General features: G+C 41.0%; 1 protein-coding gene across 2 annotated transcripts in view; it reads left to right on the top strand.

Annotated features, from left to right (window-relative positions):
- Positions 1-18,342, top strand: part of WASL (WASP like actin nucleation promoting factor) — a 34,322-nt gene extending 15,980 nt beyond the window's left edge. Inside the window, exons 5-12 of one of the 2 annotated variants that reach the window (XM_081878001.1) lie at positions 3,794-3,817; positions 6,230-6,398; positions 9,457-9,499; positions 9,827-9,980; positions 10,681-10,698; positions 13,116-13,639; positions 14,586-14,694; positions 15,454-18,342. In XM_081878001.1, the coding sequence (XP_081734127.1) occupies positions 3,794-3,817; positions 6,230-6,398; positions 9,457-9,499; positions 9,827-9,980; positions 10,681-10,698; positions 13,116-13,639; positions 14,586-14,694; positions 15,454-15,515 (1,103 nt within the window). In that variant the 3' untranslated portion in view covers positions 15,516-18,342. The remainder of the gene's footprint in view (positions 1-3,793; positions 3,818-6,229; positions 6,399-9,456; positions 9,500-9,826; positions 9,981-10,680; positions 10,699-13,115; positions 13,640-14,585; positions 14,695-15,453) is intronic. The other variant, XM_081878002.1, reaches the window with a different exon arrangement.
- The last annotated feature ends 4,327 nt before the right edge of the window (positions 18,343-22,669 follow it).

The following is a 22,669-nucleotide window of genomic DNA, read 5'->3' as shown; positions in this document are numbered from 1 at the left end:
TGGTCCTGTTAGCTAGGAATGATGGGAATTGTAGGCCATCAACAGCTGGGGACCCAAATTTGAGAAACAGTACTGAAATCCCCAATACTATTTCTTCTTCTGATAGTGAACTTGAGTGGTGAGTACCAATGGAAATGGAGCCAAAATGGAGCAACTGAGAAAATAAGAGGGGGAGTATCACCATAGTTGGGGGAATCCCAAGGATTGCTGAATTACAAATATTCTAAGGGAGAGGAAAACTTGGGGGAAACCCCTTAAAGAAACACAACAAAAAACAACAAGCCAATGAGCAGCACACACACTCAGCAGCTGCACAATGTTAAGTGTTAGTTATAAAAGAAAACAGGGGTTGAGAGGGAATGTCAAATGACCAGGTCATAAAATCCTGAACCGCAGAGGCATTCCTATTAAAAGTGAGAACGCACGGCAGCACTTCATTGTAAGTCCCAGCGGTATTGTTAATTCAATGAAGTGCTTATTGCTGTCGGCTGAATAAAACAGTATCTCAGTGACATTTTGCACATTATATATTTAGAAATACAGGCAACCTTCCCACAGTGTATCCAGTGGGGAGATAGGCAGTGTCGCAGATATGGTTCACAGCGATTTTTGTGATGTTGGCAGGTGGTTAAAATTGCCACTCAGCAACTGGAATCCCTGCTGGCTTCCTGAGCTTCCAGTTTACATGTGATTTTTATCTGTGTTATAGTCAAGATATTGCTGGAGCTTGCAATTACCTGAATTTATCCAGTTCATAATATTGGGCTGCATTATTAAGTGCCATTTCCCACCGAAGTCCCCAAGTTTTGCTCTCTGGTATAGAATGTAAAGCAAGGTTCTGCACATGCATGGAGAGTGCTCAGCAAACCAGGTAGCCACAGCAAACTGCTATGGTGCATGTGTAGAATCTTTCCATATTAATCTTTTCCTGCTTAAACTTGGTTCATAGAATAAGAAAAATATATATAACCAGGCCATTTAACTTAGCGGCCTTTTGTTTGGTGAATACTGATGCAGGGAGCTCTTCACTTCTGATTCTGTGTCTCAGATATATGACTCAAATGTTTCTTTTAAAATCAGTGCATTGGTTTATAATCAGATTTTGTGTGTCTGGAGTTAGACTTCCCTTTGATTTCAGGGCTTCCTCCCTCTGGTCAGAAATGGTTTCTCTGTTAAGCCACCAGATGGAGTCCTAAGACTATCCTATACCACTGGATGTAATTTTTGTTCTATAATAAATTGAGCGACAATTTCACAAGGCAGACAAGAATGTATCATTTTATTTGCGGTGGAATGTACAGTGCAGCTGGTTCTTTAACCCTGAAAGTTTGTTGACATGCAGACATTCTGGGAGCCTTGCTTGGAGTTAAATCCGAGAAATAGAACACTGCTTCCTGTGTCTTTTCCAAGCTGCTGTATTGCACTACGGCTTACGTCTCACAGAAAGCAGATAAGGAGGTAATGCCTGCATCTGGGCTGTAACTACTTCAGATTGCAGGTGGGGACCATCATGTTGGATGCATATCTGTGCAAAAAACCCTCCAGACTCCCTAATGGTTCTAGAACGTGGGTAGGCAAACTAATGCCCGGGGACAGGATCCGGCCCAATCACCTTCTAAATCCGGCCTGTGGACGGTCCGGGAATCAGCATGTTTTTACATGAGTAGAATGTGTCCTTTTATTTAAAATACATCTCTGGGTTATTTGTGGGGCATAGGAATTCATTCATTTTTTATTTTTTTCAAAATATAGTCCGCCCCCCCCCCCAAGGTCTGAGGGGCAGTGGACCGGCCCCCTGCTGAAAAGGTTTGCTGCCCCCTGTCTAGACAAACCTTCTAAATATGCTGGGGGTTTTTAAATAAAAAAGAGCCAGAAGGGGTTTTTGTGTGGAAAGAGTATTCCATCATGTGAGGTGGTTATAGCCCAGAAATAGCCTCATAGCCTGTTTTTCAGTAACTAGGTCCAAAAATAGCTCCTTTTTCTCTGCTTGCTTACTTCCCTCTATGATGGGAACGTATAGGACCTGTATGCAACTTTTCACTTTAATTGGGCCCAGTAGGTTTTTGAGCAAAAGGGTTCTGAAACAAGAATAAAACAGAAACTGGCATGTCTATTTTTCCCCTTTCACATTGCTGTTGTACTTGGGGGATTAAGGAGCTTTTATACAGAGTTCTAAATAGCACAAACCTTTTACCTCCAGAATACCTTATTAAATGTAAACAAGGAAGGACAGCCTTTCGTCTGTCTTAATTAAGTACTATATCCCATCTTTAAGCATGAAAACTATTGAGGCAGCAAGAAATAAAAACAGGACAATCACAGTATGAATAAATGCATCAACTTTAAAAGCACACACAAACAGATTTACAATTTGGGTTTGTAGAATTGGTTGGAAATAACTGAATAAGGGACATAAATGTTTCATGAAGTATAAAACAATGTTAGCATATCATCTTCTGAAAGTGAGGGATTCGAACTTAAGGCAGGAGGGCATAGTTGCCAAACTGAAATGAAAACCAAACGGTTGTGAGCCATGACTTCTAGTTTGATACACGACTGATGCTTCTCTTTTCTATAGTTAAAAATTTGTGGAAGGATTGCTGTGCTTGCAGTGCTCAATTTAAACAAGTTTTTTTTTTTTTAAACAAAACCTCTTAAAATTTAGTTTATTCAAATTAGGTTTTCAGGTTTAATGCCTTTTATGTTTTTAAAAATGCACATGCACTATATCCTGTGGAAGCTTATCTTACCATTTTTGTTAGAGGAAAACAAATTGTGGTGGGTTGTATCCAGCAATTTTCAGCTATTCCACCCCTCAAAAAAGTAATCTGCTCTGGAAGATCCTCCCACCCTCTGGATCTAATGTTTGGGGGGGGGGGCAGAAATCACTGATCTCCATATTTCAGTTATGGAGGTATTTTTAACAGCTGAAAATCATTATTGACTACCAGTTACTACTTGTACATATTTGCTACACATTCAATATATGCATTTCTGTACTGTAATAATACCATTCTTAAATTTAAATGCAACAACACATGCATTACTATGTTAGTATCACTGCTTTTGGGTCAGCTTGCTTTTTTCAGAATCTCAGCTTGGGTTTTTTTAATGCATCAATTGTATTTTAAAACACTTTTCGATTAATTACAGACCCTCACAGATTTTACTCTTGCCTCCTTTAACACAGAGATGTGTAAGCTTTAGTAGGTCTAAAAATGCTGAGATGTTAAGTTAGATGATTAGGTAATTGTAGGTATAATTTTCAGGTCTAATTTTTTTGCCAGTGCCAGTTCAGTGACATTTTATATACTTGGTCATAATTATGTAAGATCAGGTTTTATTTTTGTCCACTTGAAATACTGAGAGAGCATATCTAAGATCAGACAGGGTGGTATTGGAGGATAAGCAGTCTGTCTTAGATCACTGAGATTTTGAAAAAAGATTGAAGACATGTCTATGAAATAGCACTTTTAATTGTGATTTAAAAGAGAACCCGGACTTTCTAAGCCTCTTTTCAAGCTGGAGCAATGGCAGCCCTGCTGAAAGAGTATTTAAAAGATTCAAGGTCATCCCCAGGCCATTTGAGGGAAATGTGAACTGTTTATTAAAATGAATGGAAGTTTAGTTAGCTTTTTTTTCTCCTGACAATAAACCTTCTAAAGTAGAGTTTGAAATAATAATAGGCAAACATTTCACGGGTAATACGTCTCAGGAGGGTAAGAAAAATGTTCTAATATTCTATTTTGTGCACAAATAGTATAAAGTGGTTTTTTTTCTTCCTTTTTAACAGAGAAAAGGAGAGATCTACCAAATGGTAAGTGGATGGTTTGTTTGTTTTTGCTTGCAGTAACCATGAAATTGTTTGATAGTTTCAACGTCGCTCACTTACTCCTAGCTTATCACTCATGAATGCAATTGCCTATCTGAACATCAGTGCATCTTTTAAAATTGTAAGTGGACAGTTAGGCTTTGATTAGCTGTGGGATTGCTTAGTGGTACTTTAAAATTGCAATGCAAACAGTACAGTAGGAGGCAAAAGCAGGAAGGCCTGAGAATAAAGACCACTGACAAATGTGGATGTTGCAGTGACACAAACTCCTCTTCTTAGCAAATGCTGATTATGTGGGAATGACTTAGGAAGTCAGCTTTAAACCATTTGACATACTGACATTAGCTTTTCATCTGCAGAATTCACTCAGATGTTTTAGCTGCTAAGTCATGAGCCAGAATCATTTTAATTTTTGAGGGGGGATTAGAAATAGTGTTCTTCCTTTATTGGTACAAACCTCGACAGTTGTAGAATATTTGCACAAAGGTGCAATATATGATTCGTTTTAAAGTAGCTAAATACCACCCTATTGTTGAAAGGCTTGGTTAACATCGCAGAATAAAAATTGTAGGATTAAACAAATTGGCATTGCTGGTTATGTAAAATGCATTAGCCTGTAATTTCCTGGGATTTGTGTTTTTATTCATGTTGGTAATGGAAAAGTCTATTCAATGTTAAGGCAGTGAGCTGTAGATTTACTGACCTTCCATCATAATGGTTAGGATGAAAATGGGGATTTATCAGAATTAGTTTTAAAAAGGCTTGCCAGGAATCATGTGGCCCACTTTCATTTTAGCACATGAGCTGGAATCTGATTTAGTCTGCAGGAAGCTGCCCTCCAGCAGGCAGCAACTGAGGAATATAAAGGATTTTCACAAAACATTGCAATGTTTTGTACCACATTTTCGGAAAACACTTCTGAGGATGTGAAAGATATCAACATTAGTGGATGCTTAAGACCACTATATTGTCAAGTTCTTCCAAATGACGAACTTTATAGGCCGCTTTCATCTTCACTGATCGAGCTCTCGACAGCTGATGGGGAAGGTGCTTGTGTTATGATGGGGAAAATTTTGTTGGATATAAATATGGCAGTGTTAGAAGAAAATGGAAGTCCCTTAGAGTCATGTGTTCCTCGTGGACAACCCAAGCCTAATGAGAGTGGTAAGCATGCTTTTCATTGGCCGGTGGTACTTATTTCTGAGCAAACATGCTTTTGATGGCACTGCTAAAGGAAAAAAAAAAAACAGCATTAAAAATATATGTACAAACTGAGTGGTTTTTATGCAACATGCAAAAAGATTATTTCTTCTACAAATCAAACTAGTAGGCATTATCCTTCATCTATAGCACTGAAAATATAGACCTCATAATGAATATGTTGTAACAGTGGTTTTTATTTTTATTTTGGTTTAATTTTACTTGTGGAAACCATCAATTATTAGTTGTCTCGATACGATACCAAAAAAATCAAAATCTGATCTAATTTGCAGATCATGGTAACCAAGAATAGCAAAATTATTAGACTCTTATTTTATTGTGACATTTCTAAGAATTAGTCTGATTATATTTATATTGATTATATTTGCTACTAGAAATAGGCAAGCATCAGGTGTGCATGACAGGTACACATGGATTTACTACCAACATGTATTCTAGTAGCAACTTTGCGGAATACAGTTAAGACAGCAGCTTGCTTTCTTAGCAACGCTCTAGAAAGGCAGAACCCAATGCTCACCTCTATTACAGTTTTTTAAAAATATGTGGTCTCCTAAGACCTTCTGTTACACAGAGTTGCCTCACCATTGAAGATAACTTATGTACATTATTCAACTTGCACCATGAATTTTATAAAAAATTCTTGCACCTAAGCAATAATTATACTGATAGGCTCACATATTTAGAAGAGTAAGAAATATTGAGGAAGAAATTACTCAATTTCTCAAGAAATTATAAGAGTAAGAAATTCTAAGACATCTTGACAACATGTATCCACTTATTTCTGTTGTAAAATGGTATAGAAAGATTTGTCTTAATATTTTAGAGCTAGAGCTATCACTGTTAAAAATCTGTTAAACAACAGTTTTTGAAATGAGATTGGGGGTTGGGAATATTGGATTGAGATGGCAGGGGGAGTACTATTGGGTTAAAAAAAAAGAATCTAGTGGGAAAATGCATTTACTTTTTCTACGCTTAAATGAACCATTTTGAGATAATAATAATTCATGGTGATTGAAATCTTCTGGCCCTTTGTATTGTGTGAAAAAAACAACAAAGGTTTTCCTAGGTATCATTTTGCTTTTAAAACATTAATCTCTCCTTACTCTGTAATACTTGGAGTCCAGGAAACATAAGATGGCAGACCAAATTAATTTGAATCTATTTGCACTCCTACAGGTCCAAGTCTACCAATGGCAACTGTTGACATCAAAAATCCAGAAATCACCACTAACAGATTTTATGGCTCACAAGTCAACAACATTTCATATACCAAAGAGAAGAAAAAAGCAAAAGCAAAAAAGAAGAGGTTAACAAAGGCAGATATTGGAACTCCAAGCAACTTCCAGTAAGAGTGCCATTTCTTTTTTATAACTTTCTACAGATAGGCACAAAAATTCATTTACTACATTTGGGAAGAAAATCAGTTTGCGAGTAATACTAAATAGGTGCCCTTTTAAATATTTTCTCCATAGTAATTTGCCATTTTGGAAATGGCGGTATTCAGTTAAGGTGGTTTAAGATGGACCACCCTTTAGTGTGTGTGTGTGTGTGTGTGTGTGTGTGTGTGTGTGTGTGTGTGTTTTTAAAGGCTCAGGGTGGCTTACACAATAGAACAACAATACAGTAAAACTCAGTTTGAAAATCCTCCAAAAGCAGGAGACGCAAAGCAGGATGATGAAATCCAGCAGAGCCAACAAAGCCATCAGTTAAAATTGGCAGCTGTGGCATGCTGGAAGGTGGAAATGTCTTAGTCTGATACTGAAACGTCACCTAGCAAGCTTACCTAGGGAAGGAGATCCATAGGTCTCCCAAAGGGCAGGAGTACTCTTGAGGATGGCTTCTGAGCGTAACTGGGCACTCGTGGTAGAAGGTGTGGTCCTTGGGATACATGGTCCCTAACCATTTTGGGCACTCTGAATTGGTCCCAAAAATGAACCATCAGCCCAGTGTAGTTGCACGGACACCATCACCTCTAAATAACCTAGCATTTCTGAAAAAGTATTGGCCTATGTGCAGGAATCTGATCTGGACATTTGGTTGTTTAAAGTGGCGCTGTGGGTTAAAAACCACAGAACCTAAGATCAGAAGGTCGGCGGTTTGAATCCCCGCGACGGGGATTCCCGTTGCTCGGTCCCTGCTCCTGCCAACCTAGCAGTTCGAAAGCACATCAAAGTGCAAGTAGATAAATAGGTACCGCTCCAGCGGGAAGGTAAACAGCGTTTCCATGCGCTGCTCTGGTTCGCCAGAAGCGGCTTAGCCATGCTGGCCACATGACCCAGAAGCTGTACTCCCTCAGCCAATAAAGCAAGATGAGCACCGCAACCCCAGAGTCGGTCACGACTGGACCTAATGGTCAGGGGTCCCTTTACCTTTACCCTAATGAAAAGAGTGACTTCCAAAGCAGAATTGCAAGACAGTCCCTTCCCTCAGCCATACAAATAAAGACTTACAGGTTGGGAGAGAGAAGGAAAAAGACACGCTCTGGCACTGGTTCTCAGTTGTGTATTTGGTTAGCTCCCAACAATCAAAACATCTTCTCTGAAGTGGATGTTGGTTGACCTTACAGGGTGGGTCATCTACCTTCTCAAGCCTATCAAAAATCTGCCAATATTTCATTGGTCCCTCTATGGTAAGGATTAGCAAACACAGATAATTGTTGCCATTGAGGTTAGGTGTTTCTTAGCACTGGAAAATTAGAGGCACCAGAGCTTTTTCTCAGATGGAACTTGTCGGAACTGAGTTCCGACAGCTCTCAGGTGGGTGCCATTGCCATTCTAAGAGAACAAGAGAGGCGGTCATAGTGAGTTTCAGCACCTCTTTTTCTAGAAAAAATAACACCAAGAGTTATTTAGTGACTGCAATTGATAGCTACCACATCGATTTGTATTTGTGTGTGTTGGTGTTTCAATGTTTCGATGTTGTATCTATGTATATATTGTAAATTGTATAATGTTTTTCCCCTGATGGTTAATATGACTGTGATGGTTGAAACAGCAATAAACAAACAAGCATCAGATCATGTTTCATTGTACATGGAGAACTTCAGATGTCCCAATAAAATACATACGGGTTAGGTTAAAGAGCTTAACCAATCATAATACTAATATCAGAAGCAACTTTCATTATGTATTCTATCATGTATGCATGGTGTCTTAGCTTTTGTTGTTGCATGCAAGCAGACTTTTTATACTGAGTAATTAAGTTTCCGCTGAGATCCTTTATTTAGATATCTCAGTGGGCAGACTTCCATGGCAATCAGCTTTTCTGTCACTATTAAGCTTATCCTGCAGTTACACAGAGCTGCACTGGACACGTTCTTGATTTTCATGAGATGACAGTGAAATCCTACTGCTGTCCCAAGTGTGCATCTAGAATGTACTCAGTCTGTTTTCACCATGCGGGGCAGTCACGAAAAAAATGCTGAATATTCCTTGGCATACACTTTGCTATAGAAGGTGAAGCACCTTTCCATGCAGAAAGTTTGAAGCCCACTTATATTGCCACTGAAGGATGACGAGCATCCAGTGGCATCCATGATTTCTAACAGTGCTATACTACTGAATGCTAAAGGTAAATGGTAAAGGACATGGGGGTGGCGCTGTGGTCTAAACCACTGAGCCTCTTGGGTTTGCCGATCAGAAGGTTGGTGGTTCGAATCCCTGCGACAGGGTGAGTTCCCGTTGCTCTGTCCCAACTCCTGCCAACCTAGCAGTTTAAAGCACGCCAGTGCACGTAGATAAATAGGTACTACTGTGGTGGGAAGGTAAACAGCATTTCTGTGCACTCTGGTTTTCATCACAGTGTTCCATTGCACCAGAAGCGGTTTATTCATTCTGGCCACATGACCCGGAAAGTTGTCTGTGGACAAATGCGGCTCCCTTGGCCTGAAAGCGAGATGAGCACAGCAACCCCTTAGTCGCCTTTGACTGGGCTTAACCGTCCAGGGGTCCTTTATCTTTTACTACTGAATATGAATACGAAATAACACAGTAGTGAAACTTGTACCCGGCAAATGCAATTTAATGAAAACCCAGCTCCTTATTTAATACAAGCTGCCTCCATTATTATCTTAACTACTGAAAATGAAAAATGGACTTAATCAGTATAGTATTGCCATTTTTTAGGCTTCAGGGACTCTGTTTTTGAAATGTGCTAAAACTCTTAGTTGAGATTGATACTGTTTAAAATTAAAATGCTATCTTGGCACTGGCTACTTCAGAGAGTATGTGCAGAATCTGTGGAATCATTTAGGCACAGAATGCAACTGTGTCTCATCCGAACCATTTTCCATTTGTATAAGTTGATCAATTCTAATGCAATAGTTTATCACCGTGAAGATTACATATTGAAATATGTAATACTCCTTATATATTCTAATTTTGCGTTTCGGTTTTTCCCTCTAGGCACATTGGACATGTTGGCTGGGACCCGAACACAGGTTTTGATGTAAGCAAGAAAGAGGATCCTTAACTGTTCCAAAACTCCAAGCGTTCTACAGTCATTCTATATTTATGTGAAACAAAAATTGAAAGGAGGGCAATTGTAATTCATACTTTTTTTTGTCATGAAGGTTTTTAAATTTGCCATGCAAGCCAATTTAACTAAGAATGCTTTGAGCTTCATGCCTGAAAACAGAAATCTTCCCAGAAACTATGCTACATCATTGCCACACAGCCCAAGGTTTTGTGTGGAGAAACTTTTCTAATAAAAGGATCTGTGTTTGCTGAACAAAACAAAAAAAGTAGCTTCTAACGGCTCTAATGTTTCCATTAGGTTAACAATTTGGATCCAGAGCTGAAAAACCTGTTTGACATGTGTGGAATTTCAGAGGCTCAGCTGAAAGACAAAGAAACATCCAAGGTTATATATGATTTTATTGAAAAAACAGGAGGTGTGGAAGCTGTTAAAAACGAGTTGCGTAGACAAGGTGAGTCCTCGTGCCATCCACTCATGCTTTGTAATGCCTACAAAAATGCAGGGTTTGAGCCAGACTTCACTGTTGGTCCAAGTTCTACCTTCTGCACTCTTCCTGAGGCCTGAGAGGATTGGCTGAGGAAAGGGGATCAGCTAAACTCTCTTCTCCCTGCTGCCCCAATCCGTGGGAGCATCCCCTGATCAGAACTCGGGATACTCCTGCAAGTGGGACCACAGTATGAGTCCAACCCATTACATCAAGTTGAGAAATGCTTCTCCAAATTTTTAAAATGGATTTCTATTTGCATGTTTTGTTAAACACACTTAATTTGAAATGGAATACGCTTCGCTTTGACAAAATCTCCAACAAACTTTTCTGTTTTAAACACCATCCTGTATCTAAGCCAAAATGTTTAAAAATTGAGTCCCGAGCAGCAGGTGTACCAGGAGTGCATTACTCTGTAGAAATTGATTTCTCTGGGTTTGTTTGTTTTTGCAAGTAGTTGCAATGGCCAGCTATAATTGGAGAACCAAGAATTTCTGTCATGATTCAATACTTACATGGCTGGTTGTGCCTCTGTAGCATAATTATTATGGTGTAGATGTAGACAGCAGAGGCCAGAAACTGACAGTTTAATGGAAGTGGATTAAAGAAAGTAAATGAGACTAGGATGCTTCAGAAAAAGTTAAAATATGTTACATTTATGATCTAGGTCCGCCACTCTGGAGTGGTATGTATGAATTCTAATCTTCAGAGTTCTTTGCATTGCAGTGGTGTGTGATACACAATACCTACACATTTGGGTTAAAAAATACCAGATTTAGGAATTGATACATCAATACATAATTTGTGACCATTTTATATAGTTAAAAGTTGTGGCTTTTTTCCATTGGATATTACTGGTAAACAGTGCCCTGCAATTAATTTTTGTTAAAGTCACTAACCTGCTGCCCTTTAGTGCTTCAACCTACCGTATAACATGCCTTATAAAATATATATCCTTGTTTGAAGTGTGTGTGTGTGCTTTAAGATCTTAATTTAGCGATTTTGAACAAAGGGCTTCCTTGTTCTAATAGCAAGTACTTGTACTTACAAGTGGTTTTCTTCATCATGGCTAAGTAGAACACAATTTAGCAATTACTAGTTCTTAATTGGGTTTTGGGAATGAACTGCTCCATATTTGCTCTGAACACAGAGGTGTTTGGCCACTGGTAGAGATTGTGTATGGAGAAAGATTTGAGTCTTAAAGTGCAATCCTATGCAAGTCTGCACTCAGAAGTAAGCTCAGTTGAGTTCTGTGAGATGAATAGGTATGAGACTACAGCCACAATCTTGCAAAGCGCACTGAGGCCATTCACTAGTGAGGTCGTTTCTCCGATGATGACTGCAAGTAGCAGGAAATAATATTAGAGAGACCTTAATAATATTGCATGGTGATGCGTATTCCATCCTTCCACTTCCTCCTCTCACTGTTAAGGATGGGTGGAAGAGTCGAGCTGCCATTTTGAAATTTAAACAGAGAATGATGGCCTATATGTATATGTCAAGATTAACTCGAATATGCTAGTGCTCAAGATCTGGGTGAGCTAAGGCCTTAGTTCATTTGGCTACTTAAAGTTCTTCCAAAATGAATGCCTTTACACATATATCTATGCCTCAGTGGCCTCCACATTGAGATGATTTGCTGGATTTGATGTGGGGCTATGGTAAAAAGTTATTCAGAACCTTCCATTGATCGTTATATGGAAGTGGGGATTAGGCCTGCCATCTGTATTGGATTCCCTGTTGCAGTAAAAATGTGCCTAAATCAACAAAGCCATGTTTGATTTGCTTTATAATGACAAATGAGCTATCTTGGGCAAAACTATATGTTGCCCATTTTCTAGTGTATGAAAACGCTTTACCCATTTTTTTTAACAGTTGGGTAACACAGCCAATTGAGAGCAATAGCTTTGTGTGAGGTGGAAAATTTTCAAATTTCAGTGATTCTAAAACACAAAAGTATTAACCTTTCTGTGGAGAGAGTTGGTTCCTTTTGGAAATGCTTTGCTGCTGTGTTAAGATTATCCTCCTAAAGGCTGTGAGTATAAAACTTCAATGTCATGAAAGCCATGCAGATAGACCGTCACTTGTAAATATTGGCATTCACCTGTATAGACATTTGAGAACATGCATTCTTCCCCCCACCCCACTTTTTCCCTTTTGCTTGGTGTGCAGAGAGTGGTTTGTTGCAGTTGTGATGCTAGCTGGGTGAGAGACCAGATATGCTCAACTGGAAACTAATATATATATTTTTAAAAAACTGATAAAATGGTAGTACAGTGGTAACTTGGTTTCCAAACATAATCTGTTCTGGAAGACTGTTCGAGTTCCAAAACGTCCAAAAACTCAATGCAGAAAATTCTACGGAATCCACGTGGCATGTTCAGCATCTGAGATGTGTTCAAAAACCACAGCATTTACAGGTTTACAGCATTTGAAAACCGAAATGTTTATCGGCCTCGGTCCAGTATATCTGAAGGAGCGTCTCCACCCCCATTGTTCTACCCAGACACTGTGGTCCAGCGCCGAAGGCCTTCTGGCGGTTCCGTAACTGCGAGAAGCCAAGTTACAGGGAACCAGGCAGAGGGCCTTCTCGGTAGTGGCACCCACCCTGTGGAACGCCCTCCTACCAGATGTCAAAGAGAACAAAAACTACCAGACTTTTAGAGGACATCTGAAGGCAGCCCTGTTTAGGGAAGCTTTTAATGTTTGATGCATTACGGTATTTTAATATTTTGTTGGAAGCCGCCCAGAGTGGCTAGGGAAGCCCAGCCAGATGGGCGGGGTATAAATAAATTAATTATTATCATCATCATCATTATTATTATTATCATCATCATCAACAGAGACAACTGAGGTACCACTGTACAGTCACTGCAGAAATATAGCATTGTGAACTGCCCTTTATTGATGGATATGCATGTCCTGAACTTATCACATTTGTGATGGAGGACAGACTGCAAACTGAGTGAGGTTCCCCGGGGGAAAGGCAAGGGAACTGAGCTCTTCTGTAAATCAAAATGGTCTTTTTGATGCAGCTCTTGGTCGGTGGGGAAAGCTGCCCCTCCGTAAGTGACTAAGCACTTGTTTGTTTTTTGTTCTCAGCTCCTCCACCACCTCCACCTTCCAGGGGCGGCCCTCCCCCTCCTCCTCCTCCCCCACCACCACATAGCTCGGGGCCACCTCCCCCTCCTATTAGGGGAAGGGGAGCTCCTCCCCCACCTCCTTCAAGAGCTCCGACCGCAGCGCCACCCCCTCCGCCTCCTTCCAGACCTGGCGGTGCGGTGCCGCCCCCGCCCCCCAACAGGATGTATCCTCCTCCTCCTCCGGTTCATTCTTCCTCGGCCCCCTCCGGCCCCCCTCCTCCCCCTCCGCCACCTTCGGGTGGTTCTTGTGTGCCTCCTCCGCCTCCCCCACCCCCTCCCCCTCCTGGTCCTCCTCCGCCGCCCGGTGTCCCAGTCGAGGTTGACCATCAGCTTCCAGTTCCTGCAGGAAATAAAGCAGCTCTCTTAGATCAAATCAGAGAAGGGGCCCAATTGAAAAAAGTAGAACAGAGCAGTCGTCCAGTCTCCAGCTCGGGAAGAGACGCGCTACTTGATCAGATACGGCAGGGTATACAGCTGAAGTCTGTGAGTATCACTGGGTTTTTTTGTTCTTTAGTTTTGCTTACTAGCAAAATTTTGTGTAGTGTGTACCGTAGAATCGTGTTGGAAGGGACCCCAAGGATCATTCTGCCCAACCCCCTGCAATTCAGGAATCTCAACTAAAGCATCCATGACAGGTGGCCATCCAACCTCTGCTTAAACGGCCTCGGTCCTGTATACCTGAAGGAGCATCTCCACCCCCATCGTTCAGCCCGGACACTGAGATCCAGCGCCGAGGGCCTTCTGGCGGTTCCCTCATTGCGAGAAATGAGGTTGCAGGGAACCAGACAGAGGGCCTTCTCGGTAGTGGCACCCGCCCTGTGGAACCCCCGCCCTTCAGATGTGAAGGAAATAAGTAGCTATCCTATCTTTAAAAGACATCTGAAGGCAGCCCTGTTTAGGGAAGTTTTAAATATTTAATGCTGTATTGTTTTTAACACTTGATTGGGAGCCGCCCAGAGTGGCTGGGGAAACTCAGCCAGATGGGCGGGGTATAAATAATAAATAATAATTATTATTATTTATTAAACACCTCCAAGGAAGGAGAGTCCACAACCTCTGTAATATAGTAATATATGTTTGTCACAAGAATTTCATTAACTGTCTTTTCATTAACTGTCTTTTCTGGGAAACCCAGCCAGATGGGCGGGGTACAAATAAATTATTATTATTATTATTATTATTATTATTATTATTGTGTCAAATGTGAATTCCTAAAAATGCCCTTGATTTTAAACCTTCGGCACGTTCTTCCACCTAAGTAGACTTTTGGTAATCGAGGAAAAGTACGAAGCGTAGAATAATCAATCTGCCCTTGTTTCTGTTTGCTTGAAGGTATGCTCTAGCCATTGGCTTCTCAGAAATTGAGTGCTAAATGTTCTAAGTTCTATGTATGCTTCTACATTTCTATATTCAATCACCTCCACCCCAGGTATCTGATGGGCAAGAGAGTGCACCGCCTACGCCTGCTCCCACCTCGGGTATTGTGGGAGCGCTAATGGAAGTTATGCAGAAAAGGAGCAAAGCCATTCATTCTTCAGGTAGCGTATTAACTCAGTCTTTGTACAGCCATGTGCAATTTGTTTCTTTGAATTAATACCCACGTTTATAACATGGATTATAGCATCTATTCTATCTGCCGATATAATAATATTTAACAGAAAGGGATTATAGGCTTATCATCAGTGTGAAGTTTTAAGAAAAACCTGTATTGAAAAATAGCCTTGTAGCAACCGTAAAAATTATATTAATCAACAGTTTACTTATTTATACAATTCTAGAACTGCTTGTCACAACCCACACAATGGGTGTAATTTATGGAAGCTTGTTTCTGTTTCCATAAGCATCCCTTATTTAAAAAAAGAATAGGTTATTTGGTTATTCTCCTGAACCAGATAGATTGCTTATTTATTTGGAAGAAGTATATAGATAATAGCAGGAATATTACAAATATTTTGAAGCTGTCACTTAGGTCTTAATACTGTGCCACCATCAAGAAAATCATGTTTTGGTCAGCTGTCATTACAAAAATCATGGGGTAGGCATAAATAATATGCACTCTACTCTGAAGGAAAGTAATATACAATTACTATGCGATTTAGGACCTGGGTACTTAAATAGTCACAATTTTTCACATACATGCCCAGGCATATTATTATTACTATTATTGTTATTATTTCTTACTCTGCAAATGCCATTCATTACCAACTAAATGGGGGCTGGGGGCGGAAATGGCAACCCTAGCTTTTGCTGAATGTTTAGTTCTTGCAAAAATAACTTAATTTTTTTCTTACCATTAGATGAAGATGAGGATGAAGAAGATGAAGAAGATTTTGAGGATGATGATGAATGGGATGACTGATCAGTATATTATATATCATATATATTTTTAAGGTGAAATACTAAACTACTTTCTGTCTATGGATTCTGTAAAATTATCATGTAAATGTTCTACCAATTTGCTGTATATTTTTGTTGCCTTTTGCTTTTTTATTAATCTGTGCAATACCTCATTTAATCTGTAAAGGTTTGTCATAATCCTATACAAAGTTACTCCCGAAATTAATGTGTACAAGTTTACACCAGGTTGCTCAGTGTACATGTGAACACTTTCCATTCCATCAATAAGGGAGTTTTAATGTAATATGCGAGATTGACAAACACCTTAAATGTATTTAGTTATAATGCAAGAAGGAAAACACTATTTTCATACCCTACTTTTTCTGTATCTAAATTTTCTTATTAAAACCTAGTATAGCACTACATTCTTTAAGCAATGCAGCTCCTAGTTTTAGCCCCTTCATCTTGGAAACTCTGCCACGTGGGTGAGGCTGATAAAACAATGAATCGTTGCAGTTCATACCGCTGCGATTTAAATTTAGCATTTAAGCTGACATAAAACAATCGTAAAATAATAATAACAATAATAAAGCAGTTGTGAAAATTTCCCCTGATTCTGGAGCACTGTGTTTCCTGCTATCGTGCAGTGTTGACACCTTGAATGCTCAATTTAGGAACTTCCCTGTTGGTTTCAGAGTGTGACATCTCTGATGTAAGCCACCTCTGATTTTTACCAGCTACATTTCACAATGAAGAGGAGGAGTCTACATTTATGGCAACTGCTGCGGGCGTTTATTTATTTTTATATGCTGTTTTTTACTGAAGGGCTGTGGTTATAAAGTTTGCTCTGAATAATAGCGGATTTAAATTAATTTTAAAATGTGTAGGGCATGAGAATACTAATAAATGAATTTAGGTGGTGTCACTCTGCAGTCTTGATGGATTACGGTATAAACCGAACACAATTTAGGCACCAGATCTGTGATCTAGAAATTGAAAGCATTTATACAGGGATGGATGGATGCCTTAAATATATACTTCTCCTGACTGTGACAGGCTTTCCAAAAGCGATGGGGAAAGTTTGTGGGGGAGAGAAGGGATATGAGCATGAATTCTTCACTGATGTTTCCTTTCAACTCCCTTTGGCTGGATAAGCTGAGACTGGGTAGGCTCTGTGCCTGTCAGCCTATTAATGTTCAGAGATCCACTCCTCGCATGCACCCCTATGGGTTTATTCAAGCATAATGGGTCAATGTTGCCCTGTTTCCTTTGGACACTAAATCTCCAGGTAGAGCTCACTGAACTGCTTGCCTTTTGAGAGGGTCTCACTACTGCAAAGTTGGTTTAAACCACTGCTTTTTATACGCACTGAACTTGCATATTGCAGTTTGATTTGCCTCACGCTTAGAAATGACGCCAAGGGATGTGCTTGGAAATCGCGTTCCGATGTACGACGGGGAAAGTTGAGTTCTCATCTTAATTTTCGTATTTACTAATGGACTTAACGTTTGGATTATCTCCCTATTTTATATGCAGGGTGCTGCATTTAAGATAGGCATTGGCAGTGCTAACCCCATACTTGCAGCAAGGAGACACTGAAGTAGAAAACACTAGGAATAATCAACATGCCTCGCTGCTGCACAGTGTTTCAAGGGAGGAATATCTGGCGTACAATTAACACATGCTTCTTTCCCCTCTCCCCATCTTCTCTATTCATGGTATATTGGATGAAATTTGTATTTGCTGAAACCCAGTGTTGGCTTGATCTTGGCAGGCTGGACCTGCAATATGACCTGGCTTGGATATCTTAGTGCAGTTATAACGTATGTCTAGCATCCGGATTTTTAATACTCAAGGGAAACAGGATTTTAAAGGTTATGTTGATGAAGAGGGAGGTGTTGGAAGCAAAGCTACGTTATTCCGATGAGGGTAACTTTTGTTTTAAGCACACGGCTTGGGAAAGGAGAATTTTAAAGGTCGTCTCCTCTCCCTGCGGTTGTAGCCACAGCACTGCCTGCTGCTGGAAAGACTTTCAGCCACTGTTGCTGCTAGTATGGCTTGAGGACTGTGGGCAGGTTGGCTGAAGCCTGATTTGAATGCTCTGAAGTAGGATTAAGAATGTGCACATGAGAGGGAGTGTTAATGGCCTTCGGGACAGCGTTTAGTGCTGTCTCTCCAGCTCTGTAATCATAAAGGGCATTTTTCAAATAGATCTTGCTCAGGTGGCCTCCAAAGATGTTACTTACTAGCATGAATAAAGCACATGCTTCTAGAGTCGAGAGAACTTGGAAAGATTTAATATTTTATGTCTGAGATATTTGTGTAATCCATTAATCACTTGCCCAACAGGCTTTCGTTTCGTTTTGTTTTCCTATAAAGTGTATCCACATTATTGCACAAAAGTTCAGATGTTTTGCTTTCAATAGCATATTGTACGGTCTTAATTTAAGGCATGACTGCAGTTACAGTTAGGCTACAAAGTCACAGCTGCATGTTTCTGCATTTTCCCATGTGGGCTGGAGGCGACGTTTCATGTCATTGAATCACTACTGCTAACTGTTGTAACAAGGCAGCTTCATGCACCAGTTAAATTGACTGTCCAGGTAGCCTTGGCAATTAGCAAATGAGCCTGAGGCCTATATCTCAGCACTACGCATAGACAATATCAACTAGCCGCTTGTACTCTGAAAGCATCTCAATCGTTCAGTTTTCCGTTTCATCAAACTGAAATTCTTGGTATGTGAATTTTCTTTCTCTTTGGCTTTTTTTTTTTTAAATGTACAGTGAATAGGATGTTGCACTGGTGGCAATTCATCATGGAGCATAATAAAATTAATTTGACTCAAAAACACAGTGTGGTGTGACTTTTTTTTCTTCTTGTCTTCTAACTCATGCACAGGTTATGCTTTAGCCAGGATAGCAAAATCCAACATTACCATAACTAGCTCAAATTGGAAAGTGGATTGTGTTCTTAAATAAGTTTCAGGAGGGAATCTAATGCCCTGGCCCATAGGTCAAATATGACAGCTAGCCTGCTGCTCCCATGGAAACAATGGCTGTTGTAAACCAACAGATTGCATAATGCATTAATATTACAAGGTCAGGCAATGTTGAAAGAGGTCTGTGCATTAAAAGTCTTGTTGTCTTTGCAGTTGCTGTGTGTATTGCCTGCTCTCTTTTGCATAAAACGTAACGTATTTTTTGGTGACCAAATTGCATAGAATTTCACAAAGGAGATTTTATATCCACAAGCATCAAGTATTTTTATTGCCATCACCGGTTTGTTGCTATATCTTGGATAAGTTCCTAGTTCTTCTTGCTAGTTGCATATCTGCACGTATAAGTATGTTGATCATATTAATAAAATCAGAGATTTAGTAGCTCTCTTGGCTTTTTTGTTCTCAGTCCACAGTGGTGTTTATGACAGTGCCTTCACAACAAAGGTAAGGGACCCCTGGACAATTAAGTCCAGTCTAAGGTGACTATGGGGTGCAGCACTCATTTCGCTTTCAGGCCAAGGGAGCCAGCATTTGCCCGCACACAGCTTTCTGTGTCATGTGGCCAGCATGACTAGACCACTTCGGGTGCAACAGAACACTGATGGAATCCAGAGTGCACAGAAACCCGGTTTACCTTCCTGCCACAGCAGTACCTATTTATCTACTTGCACTGGTGTGCTTTCAAACTGCAAAAACATCAAGATTACAATATTTTTGTATACCTGACACATAAGTAGGCTGCACTTTTTTAAAATGTGAGTATCTTAACTTGCTGCTGACACACTGCTTGCAAATAGCTTCTGCAGTTTCCTGACAATGCAAGCCATGTGAGATATAGCCTGTTCATCCCAAGTTTGAATAAATTGTGTTAAAACAAAGTTTGAATAAACTGTTTTAAAACAAAGCCCACAACGACTTTAAAATAATTTGGGAGAAGAAAAGAGCTGTATGTGAAAAATGCATCCTGGGTGACAGACGTTCTAGTTTCCCAAATGCCTGATTTCTTTGCAGATTTCTTTCCTCCAACTTCTATTGAAACACACTGCCTACTCAATTTTCCTGTTAGTTTTCCTGGAAATTGCCATTATCAAGCTTCTGTTGCAGATCCTAAAAGCCCATGTGCTTTAGCAACTTGTGTCAGTAGTTGAGATTCAAGTTTGTCAGGGACATGATGTTCCTGACCAGGCTGGGCTCTCCTAGTTCTGTCACTCTAATGTGCATTCTCTTCCCTTATCACATACCCCAATAAGCTCCGTGTACTTAATGTCTTCGCTGCAAGCCAGAGTGATGTTGCTCTGCCTGTTTATGGCTCTTCGCTGCCAAAGATCAGCATAAAGTCTTGCAGTTCTCTGTTTCTGTGGAGCCGGTTCAAAGCTTTTAACACTCCTGAACTTCTGCAAGCCCAAAAATAACACTTTGTTGTGGTCTCCCTATAGTTAGCCTTGGGGCTTTTGAGGTTTGCAAAGGCAGGGAGCACGTTGTTTATGGGGTGGGTTTAGCGCAGCAGCGTGTCAGCTGAGTCCTTTCTCTTTATCAGTTACACATTTATCTTTTGTTTGAAAGAGGACCTGTTGTTGTGCACTGGCACAATTTCTCTGTTCTGGAGTTAAAGAAGCAAACTGCAACACCCCTCATTTCTGGGACCAGAACTGCACAGAACCATTTTCAGAGCATGAAAGTACATCTAGTTCAGGGACTCCAGCTAGAGGTCCCCTTTATCTATTCTCTCTTTTTCTTTTGGTAGCTTTTTTTTTTTTTATCTATTCTCTCATTGTATTTGGGTAAGCATTGCAAGCAGGTGAAGGATCGGTTGAAGGACCCTGTGTGAGAGGTGGGGAAGGGGAAAGAAACCTCACAGGATGAGAGGCTGTGAGAAGAGAGGAATGACCCCAGGTGAGAGCTGGGAGGGCTCCCCTCTTTCTGTATGGCAGAGGTTTTCGACCTTTTTGAGTCCATGGCTCCCTTGACCAACTGCATTCTTTCTGCGGCACCCCTGTGGGGCTCAGGAGCCCAGTTTTGTCACCCCTTGCCTGACAGAGCTGGCAGCCTCTCACCCTTTTTTGAACACCCTCCCTTGTGGAGTGTTGCCTCAGCCTCCTCTCCCCTCTCCTTGGGAGTCCTCTGGGCTGCTGCTGCTGCCCCTGGCCTCTGAACTGCGCCCCCTGCCCCAAAGAGAGGTGCCTCCTCACACTGACCCACAGGGACCTGGGACTTGTCTTTCCATTCCCAACAACAAGGGCTGGTGGACTGGCTGGCTTGCTTTCTCCGAAGCCACCTCAGTTCCTGGCAACCAGCACCCCCTAACCAGCCCCAGAGGCACCATTCGCCTGGGAGCTTGTAGTCTGGGCTGCTGCAACAAATAGCTGTCAAGACTTTGGGAAGCAGAGATGCGAGAGGGCACTAGAGGAGGGAAGGAAGGAAAGAGGGACAGAGGCCAGTGTTGCCCATGGCAATCCTGACCATCAATCAAGGCACCCCAGGGTGCCACGGAACACTGGTTGAAAACCACTGCTTTGTGGGATAAAAGTTATAGCAGTAAGAGGATGATATAGTTCTCTTTTCTTCCTTTTCAGTTTTTTTTATTACTACTTTTGATTAGTTCCCCCCCTCTTTGTTGTATCACGAAAATCTCAATACAACTTTATAGCAAAAAAACCACCCACATCCATCTAGTTCTGCAAGAGTCAATATAACACATTGAATATTGGTGCTTAATAGCTATTCAAAACCAAACACACCGCCGAGGGCCTTCTGGCGGTTCCCTCATTACGAGAAGCCAAGTTACAGGGAACCAGGCAGAGGGCCTTCTCGGTAGTGGCACCCACCCTGTGGAACGCCCTCCCACCAGATGTCAAAGAGATAAACAAGTACCTGACATTTAGAAGACATCTGAAGGCAGCCCTGTTCAGGGAAGTTTTTAATGTGTGACATTTTAATGTACCGGTATTTTTAATCTTTGTTGGAAACTGCCCAGAGTGGCTGAAGAAACCCAGCCAGATGGGTGGGGTACAAATAATAAGTTGTTGTTGTTTATTTATTTCATCCAATATTTCTGCTACACATGGTCAGCTACCATGTTTTGGGGTGCCTTGTCTGCTTCATCCTGCACTAGGTATCTGGCAACTTCTCTTCCCCCTCTGGACAGAGGACATGCAACAGCAACTGTTGGTTGCCAATATGAGTTGTCCACCTGATTGGGCTGCCAAGCAGTGACATTTGTGACTGCCACTAACGGAAAATGCCAGGAGAAATAGATGCCTGCTTCCTGGGGGGTCAAGGAGGGTGCCCATTGTGTGACAAATGTTTCCTCAAGGTGAGGCCTTGTTGCAGTCCTGAGGAGCACTTCTCCCTTGTAGGCAGTCCCAGGCCTATAAATGGACAACCCAGGGAGGTTACCTTTCCAATGCCTATATTCTCATTTAAATTTTCCAGTTACGTTGGCCTATAGTTCATCATTGCTATCTTTTCATGATTACTTGGCAGATACTGGAGCCATTAGGCCAGATTGAGAGCTGGGTAAGAAGAGGTGAAATCCCCCTTGGTGGGCTACATTAAGAGATACTGAGGCTGTTACTTTAAGGCCCAGCTTGGTGGCTGGCATGCCTTGCTACCCTGATCCATGTTGGATGTAGAAAATTAGATCTGGCTTAAAACAGTTGCCCCTTCTCTCTAGCCCTCTAGCAAGGAACAGATCACACACTGTTACGCAAGTATAGAAGCTTTACTTAAGGAAGCCAAAGGTCTGATTCATGCATTGCTTCATGCAGCAGCAAGGAGGACACAGGTAGATTACTCGGGTGCAAAATCCACGATATAGTTTCAGGCATGCGGTCTGAACTTTGGAGCAAGTTCGGACCCGTCCATCCTGATGGATTACATGGCGAGAAGAGAAAGAGAGAAAGGACAAGCAGCTTCACTTCCTCACAGAGATAAGGGGGAGTAACCTAGCTGAGTCTAGAAACAGACCTCTCTGGTCTTAACCCTTTCCTGTGTTAACTAGCACTTCTGCGTTGCTACATCTGACTGTAATTTCCCACAATCCAGGCCATGCCACAACGTACGCGAGCTCTGTCTAGCATTCTCCTCTCCTCTGTACCCCCCCCCCACTTCATATAATCTGTCATGAAGTGCTCTGATGTTTCTTGAGAGCTCCTTATTTTTATTTTCTTTCATATAC

The sequence above is a fragment of the Podarcis erhardii genome, assembly GCF_964252035.2.
Source record: "Podarcis erhardii genome assembly, chromosome: 10".
NCBI lineage: Eukaryota > Metazoa > Chordata > Lepidosauria > Squamata > Lacertidae > Podarcis > Podarcis erhardii.
Note: the sequence above shows the minus strand (reverse complement) of the source record. Positions and strands in the feature narration are given on the sequence as shown.